Source organism: Carassius carassius, chromosome 39 (assembly GCF_963082965.1).
Source record: "Carassius carassius chromosome 39, fCarCar2.1, whole genome shotgun sequence".
Classification (NCBI taxonomy): domain Eukaryota; kingdom Metazoa; phylum Chordata; class Actinopteri; order Cypriniformes; family Cyprinidae; genus Carassius; species Carassius carassius.
In genome coordinates this window covers 28,215,876-28,231,451 of record NC_081793.1, presented here as the reverse complement: position 1 = coordinate 28,231,451, position 15,576 = coordinate 28,215,876, and the positions used below count along the sequence as shown (strand labels likewise).

General features: G+C 31.3%; 1 protein-coding gene across 1 annotated transcript in view; it reads right to left on the bottom strand.

Annotated features, from left to right (window-relative positions):
• Positions 1-8,243: 8,243 nt before the first annotated feature.
• LOC132121729 (voltage-dependent anion-selective channel protein 2-like) overlaps positions 8,244-15,576 on the bottom strand; it is an 8,393-nt gene continuing 1,060 nt past the window's right edge. Inside the window, exons 2-9 of the mRNA XM_059531455.1 lie at positions 15,521-15,576; positions 15,366-15,415; positions 14,361-14,513; positions 13,487-13,539; positions 13,187-13,414; positions 10,332-10,482; positions 9,933-9,990; positions 8,244-8,962 (exon numbers count right to left, since the gene is read on the bottom strand). The exon at positions 15,521-15,576 is cut by the window's right edge and continues 16 nt beyond it. Of these exons, the coding sequence (XP_059387438.1) occupies positions 8,871-8,962; positions 9,933-9,990; positions 10,332-10,482; positions 13,187-13,414; positions 13,487-13,539; positions 14,361-14,513; positions 15,366-15,415; positions 15,521-15,576 (841 nt within the window). The 3' untranslated portion in view covers positions 8,244-8,870. The remainder of the gene's footprint in view (positions 8,963-9,932; positions 9,991-10,331; positions 10,483-13,186; positions 13,415-13,486; positions 13,540-14,360; positions 14,514-15,365; positions 15,416-15,520) is intronic.

Sequence of the window (15,576 nt, the reverse complement as noted above, 5' to 3'; positions counted from 1 at the left end):
TTGTTTTAAAGCCTCTGAAGCATTAAACACAGGTGATTAATGACGGTCAGCTTTCTCCAAGCATGCAGAGACTGAAAATCAGCCACAGATTGGAAACAAATACACAAACACACACACACACACACGAACACGTGCACACATGGAAACTCTTAGCAGTAGACACATGTGCAGTGAGTAAGATAGATGAAGTCTCAACAAGCTCTCCACAAACACACGCAGGCCACAGACACACACACACACACACACACACACACTGTAATTTAGAGAGTATTTAAGCGCCAGCGACCAGGATGTTCGTGCTTTGGGTCCAAACTTCACTGAGGTGTTTAAATCAGGTCTGGCATCGGGTCTCAAAGCGTTTCCCAGAGCTGTTTTCGACAGTCCCTCCAAAGACAGCACAGCAGTATCTCACACAGATGTCTGTTCTCCAGCTCAGATTGATGCGCTGTCGTTCTGAAACGGTTGCATGTGTGTCTTAGCAGAACACTTCAAGACATTCCTCTCGGACTAAACGGAACGATTTCATAACTCATGATAATCCATCTCAGATTCATTTTAAATCACTCCTTTTGTTTTAGTAAGCATCTTATGCTCCAACAGGGCTGCATTTATTTAATTAAAAATACAGTAAAATTGTGAAATATTATTATGATTTAAATCAGCTGTTTTCTATGTGAATATCTATTAAAGTGTAATTTATTTCTGTGATGCTCCACTGTATTTTCAGCATCATTGCTCCAGTCTTCAGTGTCACATGATCTTCAGAAATCATGAAAATATGATGATTTACTGCTCGAGAAACATTTCTGATTATTATCAGTAATGTGCTGCACAATATTTATGTGGAAAACTGTGATGCATTTTATTTTTCAGGACTCACAGATGAATAGCATTTATTTGAAACAGAAATCTACTCAAACCACAACTTTCCACAAAAATCATCAAGCCTTTGTCTTGTCTTCCAGTAAAACACTTAAATATAGGCTTCATTAAATGAGATTTATTTACTTGAGAAGCAAAATAATGCTTCAGAAGATATAAGTTTATTTTTCTAGTTATGGTTAGAAAATAAACTTGCTCTTAACAAAAGTCTTAATATCTTTCATTTTTATCTTCTATTAAGGTTGTTCAGATAATTTTACTAGAAAACGAGACAAAGATAATAATTAAGATTTTTTTAGGATTCTTTGATGAATAGAAAGTTCAAAATAAAAATATTTATTTTAAATTATTTATTTATTATTTATTAAATTCGATATATATAAATTAAATATAATTTAAAAATGGTATTGGACATCTATGTATGCTGCATCAACAAATTATAAAGGTGATTAATATTTTTTATTTAGAATAAAAAATATTTTACTGTAAAAGTGCATGCATTATTAAATATAAAATATTTTACAGAATTATAAACGTAGCTTAATTCACACTTTTTACCTGTAAAAATGTCATAATATTTGACACAAATTAAATGTATTATATGTAAATACAATTTTATCTGAAATAAAATGCAGACAATTTTTTCTTCCCTTTGGGTCGCATTATAGAAAATGTGTTCCCTTAACTTTATTGAAAACTACCAGCTGGCAATAAGACCTCAATGACAGCTGCATGAATCTTCTGCAGTGCTGCTTTCCACATAAACACAAAATATGGCATCATAAAAACAAATATAGCAGAGCGATGCCATATCTGACCTCTGCTCTGAATAGCTTGCATGTTTCAATATCAATCACAGCTTGTGCTGAAGCTCTGAATATGATCATCTGAAGACGTCACAGAGGAAAACCATCAACACTGCGCTGCAAACTGATGCAGACATGCAGGAACTTTTACAAAAAGCATTACTGGATGATTTCCACAGGCTGTGCATTTTGTGGTTCATAACTGTTTTCATAATTCAGTTATATAATAATAATAAAACTTCTACAAATACCTAAAAACTTGTTCATGACCAGCATAAAAATAGATGACAATGCAAAGTCTTTCATCAAAAGAGGGCAAAGACAATCCACACTAAAGTTTGCAATAAACAGGTGCTGTTCGAAAAAAAAAAAAAAAAAACATCTTTCTAAGTTGTAAACAAAGGTTTTGACAAGAAAGTCAAATGTTTTATGATTAATTCAATGGGTTACCTGTGCAAATTATTTTTTATTATTCGTAAAATTTATAAGCAATTTCTGTATGAAAATTGTTTTTGCAGTGTTTTAAATATATTTTATGTTAATTAAAATAAAGTTGAATGCTGCCTTGGCAACTAGCTGAAATAAAATATGTTTAAGTTATTAAAATAGCTAAAAATGAGGTTAAAAGTACATAAATCACATAAAAACTAAAATGATTAAAAAGTGTTTGTGTTAACTAAAACAGCTGAAATAAAAAAATCATAGATGGAAAAAAATATTAAATGAAAACAAACTTATTCAAATTAGTAATGTAGCTTTGGCAAATAGCTAGCTGAAATAAAATAAGATTAAATTACTAAAAATACTAAAGCTGAAATAATAAAATAAAAATAGACTACAAAAGCCCATAAAACTATGCAAAAAATATTTTCTGTTAATTGAATTAAAAAAATAATAGATGTGAAAAGAAATAAAAATAAAAAATCTTGAAAAGAAAATAAGAAATATTGTTTCGGCAACTAGCTGAACTAAAATAAGATTAAATACTAAAACTGGAATAAAAATGATATATGAAAGAAATGAAAAAGAGATATATTTAATAAAATAAGCTGACGGAAAATATAATTAAATACTATTATACTACATAAATAAACAGTAAAATAAAATAAATAATTTCAAAACAAAATAGCAGTAAAATATATTCCATAAAACACTCATAAAATTAAGCATACTGGAATTATAAACTAATGTGACTTTCCTTAAATGCCACATTAACAAATTATAAAGGTGATTAGTTTTTTTTAATTATTATTATTTACTATTGTTTTACAGTAAAAAAAAAAAATTTCTTGTTAAACGCGAAATACCTTGCAGTAAATGACGAATGTAGCCTAATTGATGCTTTTTACTTACAAAAAATTTATTGTTTGTAAATACAATTTAGTTGAAACACCATGCAAACTTTTTTTTTCCCCTAGCGGCCCATAATAAAAAATTGTTCATGCACAATTTCATGAATTGTTCATCAGCTTGATAGAAAAAAAACAATGCTGTGTAGTGCACTTCCCGCTGAGAAACACGAGCAGGGAGATTGGGATCCTCCAGCAGGCCTGATCTGAGATCAGAGGAACGCTTCGAGGACGGTGTTGAGTTGCACACATGCACAACGCTTCTGAAGCTCAATGCTGCCTTTATACGGGCTGAAATCACGGCTCCAGCGACTTAATTACAAATACCAGCCTTCAAACGCTGCCCAATTACCGCTTTCATTGGGCTGATGGATGCCAGCTGGACCCTGGACCGGGTTTCAGCCCATAAGTCACTCTGACACGCGGCTCTGAAGTCAATCCAGAGGAAAAGTCCATAAAAACTCGCTCAAGCGTTCAACTGCGGCATTAATGCCGTCACGCGCTTTATGAGGAACCTGAGATGCGATCGAGCACGTGACACAGCGTCCAGATCTTCCCATCATGCTCTCTGATCTCTGCTGGTCAGACGGGTGAGATTGAGAGCAGATGATGACGTCATGACCTGTTATTTAGCAGCTGTCCCGAGGATTGATTGACAGGATCATTATTCCAACAGTAAAGAACAGGTGCGCGTCGGTCACGTGACACTTTGATAGATTTAAAAACGCACTTCATAAGTCTCACTAAGGCTGCATTTATTTGATCAAAAATACAGTAGCTACATATAGTAATATTATGAAATGTTATTGCAATAAAATGACTTATCATTCAAAATGTCATTACAATGAAATATTACGATTTAGAATACTGAAAATTTAATCATTTAGTAGAGGTCAATTTTTGTTTACTTTCGAGTGATTAAGCAATTTTAGCACTTTTTTGGGTGGTGAATTTATGTGCATTGTGAACTAAAGTTTGCTATTTCACAAAAAAAAAAAGATTTCAAGGGCTTGAAAACTTATACTTCCATTTTTAATTAATTTTATTCACTTCCATTATTATTATTATATATATTTTTTTTTGCTACAAATTTATATTTACACAAACGTCTGGGTGTATTGTAAAATACATACATATGTATTTTTTTTTTAAATGAAAGAAGTCTCTTCTGCTCACCAAGTTTGCATTTATTTTTGTGTTTAAAAATTGCAGTAAAAACAGTAATATTGTGAAATATCATTACAGCTTAAAATAGTTTTTATTTGAATCAATGTAATTTTATTCCCCTGATCAAAGTTGAATTTTCAGCAGTCAATATCCTAAATTTTTATTTATTTTTCAGGATTCTTTGATGAAAAGAAAGGGGAGGGGACAGTTTTTATTTGAAATATGAATCTTTTGCAATATTATAGATGCCATTTTTGATTAATTTATGCATCCTTGCTGAATAAAAGTATGAACTTCCTAAAAATTAATTTAATTACTAAAGTGTGTGTGCATAACAAATAAAAAATATTAACTATTTCTTTTAAATTAAAATTTATATGAATTAAAAGAAATTAATAATTTTATTCGTTATATTTTATTTCTACTGATCTCAGATGTTTGAACATGTATACTAAACCTATATAAAGCATTAGAAACTAGTTTAGCATTTTATGATGTAAATCAGCGTTTATCAGTAGAAGCGTTAAAGTCTGAGTTAAGTTTAGGTTTTAGGCTTTGCTTGACAACATTTCTGCAGCGTTAGGGATGTCAGCAAAGCAAGCTCAACACATACAAATGCTTTTCAGGAAGCACAGGCCGCACAAATAGATTAGCTTGAAACACAGTTTCAGAGAGCAGACTCTTTAAATGAAATGCATTACAAAATATAGTTTGACTGCACATGGATTTATAATGAAAATAAAACCGGGTTATAGATTGTGTGCTTTATTTCTGAAAAACAAACTCCTGCAAGTCATCATGACCAGCAGAATGTGCTTCAGCCACATGCATTACAGTACAGCGCCACCTGCTGGTGAATATCATGGACTACAGCCTCTCCAAACACATGTTACTACAAAAACTGCAAAGTTCAATCCTGAAATATTTCTATATAATCTAGTTTGGACATGCTATTATGAAACCATGAGCCGGTTATATAACCAGCGCATCAAGCAGATATCTGAAAAAGTCACTAAACAAATAGCTTTGATTTATCTGCCAAAATATTTTACACAGCTTTAAGGTTGTCTGTGGGGGACTAACAGAATACATTAAAGCTTTGAATACATGCACAAGTTGAATAGAGCCAGTGGCATTAAGAATATTAACCTTCATCATTAGGAGAAATCTATCCATGCGTTTTATATATATTTTTAAATAATAATTCTTTGCCTGGCTATATACAAACATATTAATAGGCTTTTAAATATGTAAAAAGTTTTATATTAAAAATGTGATAATAAAAATGTATGAATATATATATATATATATATATATGTGTAAACTTTGTTAATTTTTCAAATGTAAATTTTAATGTTTAAAAATGTAAACAATATATTTTTTTTATTAGTAGACGAATTTAAATTTTAAAATGTAATGCCTGGCTATACAAATATATTGATAAGCTATACATTTTTTAAAAAAGGTTTTACATTAAAATGTAATAATAATTATTTTATATATATATATATATATATATATATATATATATATATATATTATAGTAGATAAAATTGTTTAAAACTATAATCAATAAAAAAATTAGTAGTTAAATTGCACAATTTCAAAATGTATAAATATCAAAAATGTAATTGTAGATAAAATATAATAGAAATAAAATAAAAATGTAATACAATTTAAAATATAATAATAATAATAATAATAATAATAATACATTTTTATTAATTATATATAATAATTTATTTTAATTTTAAATTAAATATAGAGAAAAATAATCTCTTCTGAATTAAGTTTGCAAAACATTTGACAGCAGATTGTTTGGTGCACTTCATGGTAAGAAACAGTCTATTAATTTCTCCTAAGCATTGCTCTCAAACAAAGCGATTATTGTGTCATGTTTCATATTCATCAAGAGGACAATCTCCACCCCCAAACTGAAGCCATTTTACAGAAGAAAGAGAAGAAACCACACACCTAATAACAGCTGACTCGCAGTGAGTTACAGCTCTAGCTCTACACTGGAGTTAAACACGACATGCACATAATCTCTGATGATAATCACACGGTTTGTTTATACAGTCATGCATGCGTCAAATAATGCATTCAGATTATTTTATTATTAAGCGCGTGCTTCGAGTTTAGTAAGTAAGATTCTATTGAGCGAGTTTAATGAGCTCTCAGAGTTTTGATATATTTGCAGTAGGAAATTTACAAAATATCTTCATGGAACATGATCTTTACTTAATGTCCTAATGATTTTTGGCATAAAAGAAAAATGTATAATTTTCCCCCATACAATGTATTTTTGGCTATTGCTACAAATATAGCCCAGAGACTCAAGACTGCTTTTGTGCTCCAGGGATGCATATTCACTGCAAAAGCAGAAAATGTTTGCATAACCTGGATTTTCCACAATCCCATAAAGAAATAATAATAGACTATACATATCAGAGACTATAACCTTTCTTTAAATTTTTAATATATAATTTATATATTTTTTTCAGTTAAAATAAATGAAAGTGAGGAATATCAACAAAATATCAACTCAAACATTTTTTTTTTTTTTTTACGATTTTATTTCAATCAACATTTATTTTATTTCAAGTAACAAAAATGTTTTTATGGTCTTTGTTTTACTTAATAACTTGGAGTCACTTTTATTCATGGAAATAAACTGTGCATCTCAATTTTATAAAGTGACATTAATGTGGACTTTATATGCATCATAATTCTACACATAATTAAAGTCTAAATGATCTTATTTGTGCATATTCAAACATGCCATATCACATTTGATTACAAGACATGCTGCAGTGGTGTTGCCTATGGCCTGTTTCCTCTACAGAATATACAAATTATTCTTTTTATCTCAAAATTCAGACACGATTCAACTTTTTTCTTGCAATTTCTTTGAGCCAGAAACTCAGAATTCAAAGAAAAATTGTGAGATAAAAATTGGATTAAAAAAAAAAAAAAAGTATTTTTGCATGGAGGAAATGAGCTTCCATCAATGACTTATGAAATATGAGAGACATCTGTTCAAAAGTCTCAGCAAGGCTGTTTATTTAATGAAAAATCATCAAAAATCTGAAATAATATTCCAGTTTAAATCAGCTGTTCTCTATGTGAATCTGTGTTAAAGTGTAATTTATTTCTGTGATGCTCCGCTGTATTTTCAGCATCATTCCTCCAGTCTTCAGTGTCACATGATCTTCAGAAATCATAATAATATGATGATTTACTGCTCGAGAAACATTTCTGATTATCATCAATGTTGAACACAGTTGTGCTGCACAGTACTTTTGTAGAAGCTGTGATGCATTTCATTTTTTCAGGATTCACAGAAAGTTTGAAATTTGAAACAAAAATCTTTTCTAACATTAGAAATGTATTTTCGGTCACTTTTGATCCATGTAATGTATTAATTTCTTTTAAAACTCAAATATCTGACCCCTAGGTTTTGTGGAGCGGTCGAGTGGTGAACCCAGAAGTTGAGAATACGCATTGTATGCATATGCATCATTTCAAGTTTTGTATTAAATTGTTCACCTATTGATTGTTTATAAAAATATGTTTTATGTACTGTATATATCTGTGGTATAAACGTTTTCAGTAATCTGGAATATTTTAAATACATGTTTTGAATTTTGATAATTCTAGTTGGAAAGTAATCATTTTTAAACTCCTTTTGCAAATAATATGCAGACATGCACTTTTATTTGTATGCTAATATGTGTCATAAAAAGCAGTCTTGAGTCTCTGGGGTGTATTTGTAGCAATAGAAAAAAACATTGTATGGGTCAAAATTATTGATTTTTCTTTTATGCCAAAAATCATTAGGATATTAAGTAAAGATCATGTTCCATCAAAATATTTTTTTTAAATTTCCTTGTGTTAATATATCAAAACTTAATTTTTGATTGGTGATATGCATTGCCAAGAATTAATTTGTACAACTTTAAAGATGATTTTCTCAATATTTAGATTTTTTTTGCATCCTCAGATTCCAGATTTAAATATAGTTCATAAAACACAAAGATTCCAGTTTTAGGACTTTATTGCAAAGGTTGACATACAGAAGGGAAGCCTCTCGTGTCCCTCATCTGTCTGGAAACAACATCTCATGCTGAAAGAACCCGTTTGAACACCATAAAGCTTGAATACAGAGAGAGGAGGACGATTAAAGCCGAACTACCAGAACAAAAGCGTCCGAACATCACTAGACAGCAGCAGCACGATTAAAGATTCAACTGATGGTGATCCAAACCTGCTTAGTTTTACACAGTCTGGGAAAAAAGGATATAAAGTCACATGTTGCTCCCATAAAGCTTTGTATGTAGTGCTCAAATCGTATTGATTATTTTATAGTGTGTGCTTTTTTGACAGTCGTGGTCACTGTTGTTGAGCTGCATACATATTTAAATACAGCAAAATAAAGGTTTGCAACAACACGAGGATGAGTCAATAATAATAATTTACATTTTTGGTTGCGTATTCCTAAGAAAATGCACGTACAGATTGAAAGCGCCGGTTTGGAGAGAAATATTGACAGTGATGTTAGTGCTGCAAATAAATAAGAGGAGGTGCAAGGTTTGGGTTCAGTGTGTGGAGATTTCAGAGATTTCTTTTCTCTGATGATCTCGTGAGAAACACAAAGAGACGGGCGTTACGCCTCCAGCTCCAGCCCCAGACCCAGTTTATGGCCTCCAGCGTTGATGTTCTTTCCATCAACCAGGGCAGAAAGAGTCAGCTTCACTCCTGGACACACACACACACACAAGCGGTTTGCATCAGACACAAGCGACGCATCAGGAGTCAAACTCATGCAAACTCACGATCAGCTCACATTTAAAACCAAAATCAAATGGGAAGAAATTAGAAGCATTTTTTTTTTGTAAAATAAATACTCAATTATTTAGATTTTGAGTGAAATATGACATGGCCATGGCTTAATTCTGTGAGATTTACCTATATATTAATGTTCCAGGTTGCACAGATAAAAAAGCATTGCTGCTGCACTTACATGCTAACCCTACAGCTTATAAGAAAACATAAAAAAAATTTTTTCGATAATATTTTCATAACTTTCACATTAAAGCAACATATAACAGTACAAAAAAAGGAAGGATGAATTACATCAGTTCTTCCAGTTTTATACATATTTATATAATTTTATAATAAAATATTTTTAAAAATGAAATAGATTTACAGGAATGTTTTATTAATGTACAATGTCCCTGTCACCTAAATAAAGAGAAAGAAAAGATAGAAATAAAACATTTCAATTTTTTTTTAAATAAAACAATAAAAGTAAAATAAAATAAATATTTTAAACTAAACCGAAAAAAAAAATTTTACAAACCAAAAAAATACAAACTAAACAAAAAGAATTAAAATTAAAAATATGTATTTTATATGAAATAATAAAACAACAAATAAAATAAAAATAAATAAAAATATTTACAAAATATATATAAACAGTAATAACAAAAACAATATACAAAACAGATAATAAAAATAAAGAAATATATAAAAAACATAAATTAAAACAAAATGAAATAATAAAATAAAAACATACAAAAGAAAAAAACAATTTACAAAGCAAAAAAACAAAAAACAAAATCAAAATAAATAAAATACAATTAAAAATAAGTATTTTATATTAAATAAAATAATAATCAAAATAAATAAATACAATTAAATTATCCAAAAAGGGTTCAACACTCACCTGGTCTGAGTGTCTGAGTGTAGCCGATCCCAACCAGACTGGAATTATTCACTCTAGCCTGAGAGACAAACACAGATCCTGTTAAATGACTGATGCATCTCAATGACAGAAAGACACTCCTATCCTAGTCTTACAAAACAGAGGTGGGCAGCATGACCACTTTTATAAAATAATAACAGTATATAATCACAATATACACCATCGTTTTGTGTAGATCCACAAGATACATAACTATAACTCTTACAGTTACACAAACCAACAAAACAGCCAAAGGTAGTTGAGGAAAATCTCTCAGAAGTTAGATTAGGCAGAAGTAGAGACACTGTAGTCATGGTCTGGTGAAGCTGAACTCAAATGATATGACAGCGATGTGTTCAGGTGGATCACAGTCAAACTCACACTAACGGAGGAGCTGGAGTCCAGCATGTATTTGGCAGCGATGCCCAGACGTGTGCTGTTATTACCGGCGGTCCAGGCCAGATTCACTGCCGTCTCCAGATCATCACTCACTTTCTGATAGATGGAGCCGCCGAACTCTGTGCCATCGTTCCTACGACACACAGAGAGAAACACACTGGGCTTCAAAAGACTGCTGCACCGAGTATTGATACATTTACAATCAACACATGCTGTGTGTCAGTAAGTTACTAGAAAAAATCCACAAATAAATATTTGTATTTATTATTGTAAATAATAATTGTAATTATTACCATCATTGCTTTTAATAAATAATTATAATAATTAACAAAAATAATTGTTGATTATTAATTATAAATAAAAATGATACATAATAAAATAGATTTACTAAACAATATTAAATTAAAGTTCTGAATAAAAAAACATATTTGTTATAAAAAATAAAAAAACAATAACAGTTTATTTATAAAAATAAAAAAATAATTTTAATATTATGATAAAACAATATTTATTATTTGTTGAATATTAATTATAAGTAATTATAATAATATAAAATTAATAAAATACTTTCCAAACAGTAATACTTATAACTGTTATGTGTTCATTATAAGTAGCAGTAGTAGTAACAATAATAATAATAATAATAATAATAATAATAATCATAGTAGTAATAATTAGTAGTAGTAGCATCAGATAATAAATATTTAATAATTATTATATTAATTTTTATATTAGGCAGATATATATATATATATATATATATTAAAAATAATAGTAGTATAATTACTGTTAATAATGTTTATTTGTAATAATAAATAATAATTGTCTAATAATTTATTATTGATCTCACAATAAACAATACATACATTACATATATTAATTATAAACTAATAATAATAGCAATAGTAATAAACAATATTAATAATAATAATCATTTTCATATTAAATTCACACAGACCGACCGTCATGCAGAGAACACGCAATCACGCCGGATAAAAATACACACTTCACAAGATCTCACAGCTGAATTCGACTAAGTTTGCAAGGTTTGTGAAATTAAATGTTGATTTAAATTATATAAATGCGTTTTTGCTTAATGCTGACGGCAAACGAGAAAGTATTATAATGTTTGCCTTTCTATTACTAATAGCTTCAGCTGTCAGCGCCATCAAAATAAAAGTCCCGCCTCGAACACATCGTCCAAGTAGAAAAATTATCGGTCGATGCCGATATGTGACAAATGACAAATATCGGCCGATATATCGCTTGACCACTAGAATCAATATTAAGTATGGTTTCTGAAACATTTCTTACACATTGGTGTGCAGGCAGCAGAAAATTGATCGGTCGATGCCGATAACTGAAAAATGAAAAATATCGTCTGATATATCGCTCGACTACTAGAATCAACATTAAGTAAGGTTTCTGAAACATCTCTAACACATTGGTGTGCAGGCAGCAGAAAAATGATCGGTCAATGCCGATATGTGTCAAATGACAAATATCGGCCGATATATCGCTCGACTACTAGAATCAACATTAAGTAAGGTTTCTGAAACATCTCTAACACATTGGTGTGCAGGCAGCAGAAAAATGATCGGTCAATGCCGATATGTGACAAATGACAAATATCGGCCGATATATCACTCGACTACTAGGATCAATATTAAGTAAGGTTTCTGAAACATTTCTTACACATTGGTGTGCAGGCAGCAGAAAAATGATCGGTCAATGCCGATATGTGTCAAATGACAAATATCGGCCGATATATCGCTCGACTACTAGAATCAACATTAAGTAAGGTTTCCGAAACATCTCTAACACATTGGTGTGCAGGCAGCAGAAAAATGATCGGTCAATGCCGATATGTGACAAATGACAAATATCAGCCGATATATCACTCGACTACTAGGATCAATATTAAGTAAGGTTTCTGAAACATTTCTTACACATTGGTGTGCAGGCAGCAGAAAAATGATCGGTCGATGCCGATATGTGACAAATGACAAATATCGGCTGATATATCGCTCGACTACTAGAATCAACATTAAGTAAGGTTTCTGAAACATCTCTAACACATTGGTGTGCAGGCAGCAGAAAAATGATCGGTCAATGCCGATATGTGACAAATGACAAATATCGGCCGTGTATCACTCGACTACTAGGATCAATATTAAGTAAGGTTTCTGAAACATCTTTAACACATTGGTGTGCATGCAGCAGAAAAATGATCGGTCGATGCCGATATGTGACAAATGACATATATCGGCCGATATATCGCTCGACTACTAGGATCAATATTAAGTAAGGTTTCTGAAACATCTCTTAAACATTGGTGTGCAGGCAGCAGAAAAATGATCGGTCGATGCCGATATGTGACAAATGAGAAATATCGGCCGATATATCGCTCGACTACTAAGATCAATATTAAGTAAGGTTTCTGAAACATCTCTTAAACATTGGTGTGCAGGCAGCAGAAAAATGATCGGTCGATGCCGATATGTGACAAATGACAAATATCGGCCGATATATCACTCGACTACTAGGATCAATATTAAGTAAGGTTTCTGAAACATCTCTAACACATTGGTGTGCAGGCAGCAGAAAAATGATCGGTCAATGCCGATATGTGACAAATGAGAAATATCGGCCGATATATCGCTCGACTACTAAGATCAATATTAAGTAAGGTTTCTGAAACATCTCTTAAACATTGGTGTGCAGGCAGCAGAAAAATTATCGGTCGATGCCGATAACTGAAAAATGACAAATATCGGCCGATATATCGCTCGACTACTAGGATCAATATTAAGTAAGGTTTCTGAAACATCTCTAACACATTGGTGTGCAGCTGGAAGTCTCCAGTCTTGTATCCGATGGCGAAGTTGCTGCGGGTCATCTTGGACTTGGCGGTGTCAAAGGTCATCTGGTATCCGGCAAGCCAGCCCTCGTATCCCAGCACCGCAGAGCCGTGGACGGCAGGACCGGCAAAGTCGAAATCCACATCACAGCCCATGTTCACGTATTCACGCTTATACGCCGTCTTCACCTTTCCACTCTTCTTACTGTTACAACAACAACAAATAACCCTCAGAGAGCTCTTCATCTGATCTGATGTTTACAGAAAGTCATCGTACCCAGAGTTTGGTGAGAAGGTCGTGTCAAAGGTCAGCTTCAGTCCTTTGGTGATCTGAGAAACACAAAACATGACAAAATGCAACGTATATTATTCGCCTTATTTTTTGCTTCTTACAAGCAAATTGTTAATAATAATAACAATACATCCTTACTTACAAGTTATAAATACACAATTTCATTTAATAAATAAATATATCATTAATGACTTATTTACATTACTAAAAATATTAATAATAATAATATTTAAATATTAAGAATAAATAAATAAACAATAAGATTGCTAATTGATTGCTAAGGCACCCCAGATGGTAACATATTAATTTTAAACACTTAATTTGAATTCGCTAATGATCAAATGTGAAAAGGAAAATAATACATTAATGGTTAAAACATCTGCAAGGAGTGCTTTCCAGGCTGAAAGAAATACAGATTTAGCAACAAACACTGCCACACAAAAGTTTGGAATAATTATGATCTGTTAATGCTTTTGAAAAGCATTTTAGCTTAAATATTGATGATAATAAGAAATGCATTCATGATATTAGAATGATATACTGAAGACTGGAGTAATGATGCTGAAAATACAGCTGCACATCACAGAAATAAATTACAGTTGAATATATAATCAAATAGAAAATAGCTATTTTAAATTGTAATAATATTTCAGTATTTTACTGTATTTATTAACGAATAAATGCAGTGCTAGTGAGCAGAAGAGACTTCTTTAAAATAATCTTAATTATTCCAAAACTCTGACAGGGAATGTATATATACTCATACTGTTTAAATACTCTTAAACCCTTAGGATTTACTTTTCCAGGTCAGGAAATCTCCATGAATGTAGGAATGATGAAGAAGTTATTTTTCCCGCACCTGGTCCTCGACGGTGATCTCGGTGCCCAGCGTGTTGTCCGTGCTCCACTTCTCAGTGAAGGTCAGTCCGTACTCGGCCCATTTATACTTGGTCTCCAGGTTCCCGCTGACCTTGTTTGAGTCCATGTTAGACGTGCCACATGTTTTAAACTCCTGAAAGTAGAGGCTTCATTATATTATACACCAGCAAGCGTGGCCTCGATGACCTCTGAGCAAATCCATTCTCGAGGAACAGCAAACCAGATGTTTGCTTTCAACAGGGTTTCTGCAGGCTCGAGGAGAAGACCTTTTTAAGAATAAATGAAAGAGAGCACAATACATTAACATGCTCTCAAATGTAATTCCAACTTATTTTAGTATAATTTAGATCGTATTATAGTTTTTATTTTATATTATCTTTGTCATTTTAATTTTAGCTCAAGTTTTTGGTTTTGTTTGTATGGGTTTTTGTCAGTTTTATTTTTTATAAATATGCCTATATAGTTTTTAGTAATTTGTATTTCAGTTTAAAATTTAGTTTTTTTTTTTTAGTTAAACTACATTAAAATTAGAAATGTTGCCTTTGTAACTCACTGAAATAAATTATATTTTCATTTTATTTCAGTTTATTGTATGTTTATTTCAAGTTAAACCATAAAAAAAATAAAACCATATATTTTTTTATTTGTAGCAAAAAAACAAAACAACAACAACAAAAAAAAACATAAAAAATGTGTAAAAACGAATTTTTATAAACTTGCATAAGACTTTCTTTAATTAGCATTTCAATTAAAGGATGATTTAATATTTAAATATCTGCACTTGAAAAACAAGACACAAATTAAATAATTTTTTTGCAGTTCATGCAACATTTAATGCCATGACTTTATGAATTTAAGACTTTTTGTTCTGATTTAAGACCTTAACTTGTGGAAGATCCACAGAAACCTTGTTAAAATACTTTGCATGGATGCATTTCACACAGAAAATGTGAATTATAAAAGTAGTTAAGAAAAAAGCATGTACCACTCCGTTAGCAGACTTGGTTTTGACATCAAGCTTCACCGTCCCAAAACCTTCAGCATTCAGAAACACACACACACACACACGTGAACATTTAATACAACATGCATGTTTGAGAAGCGTGTTTTCTGCAGAGGCGAGGGAGTGAAGTGTGTTACCGTAGCCCTTGTTGAAGACGTCCTTTGCAGCCTTCCCCAGGTCTGCGTACGCTGGA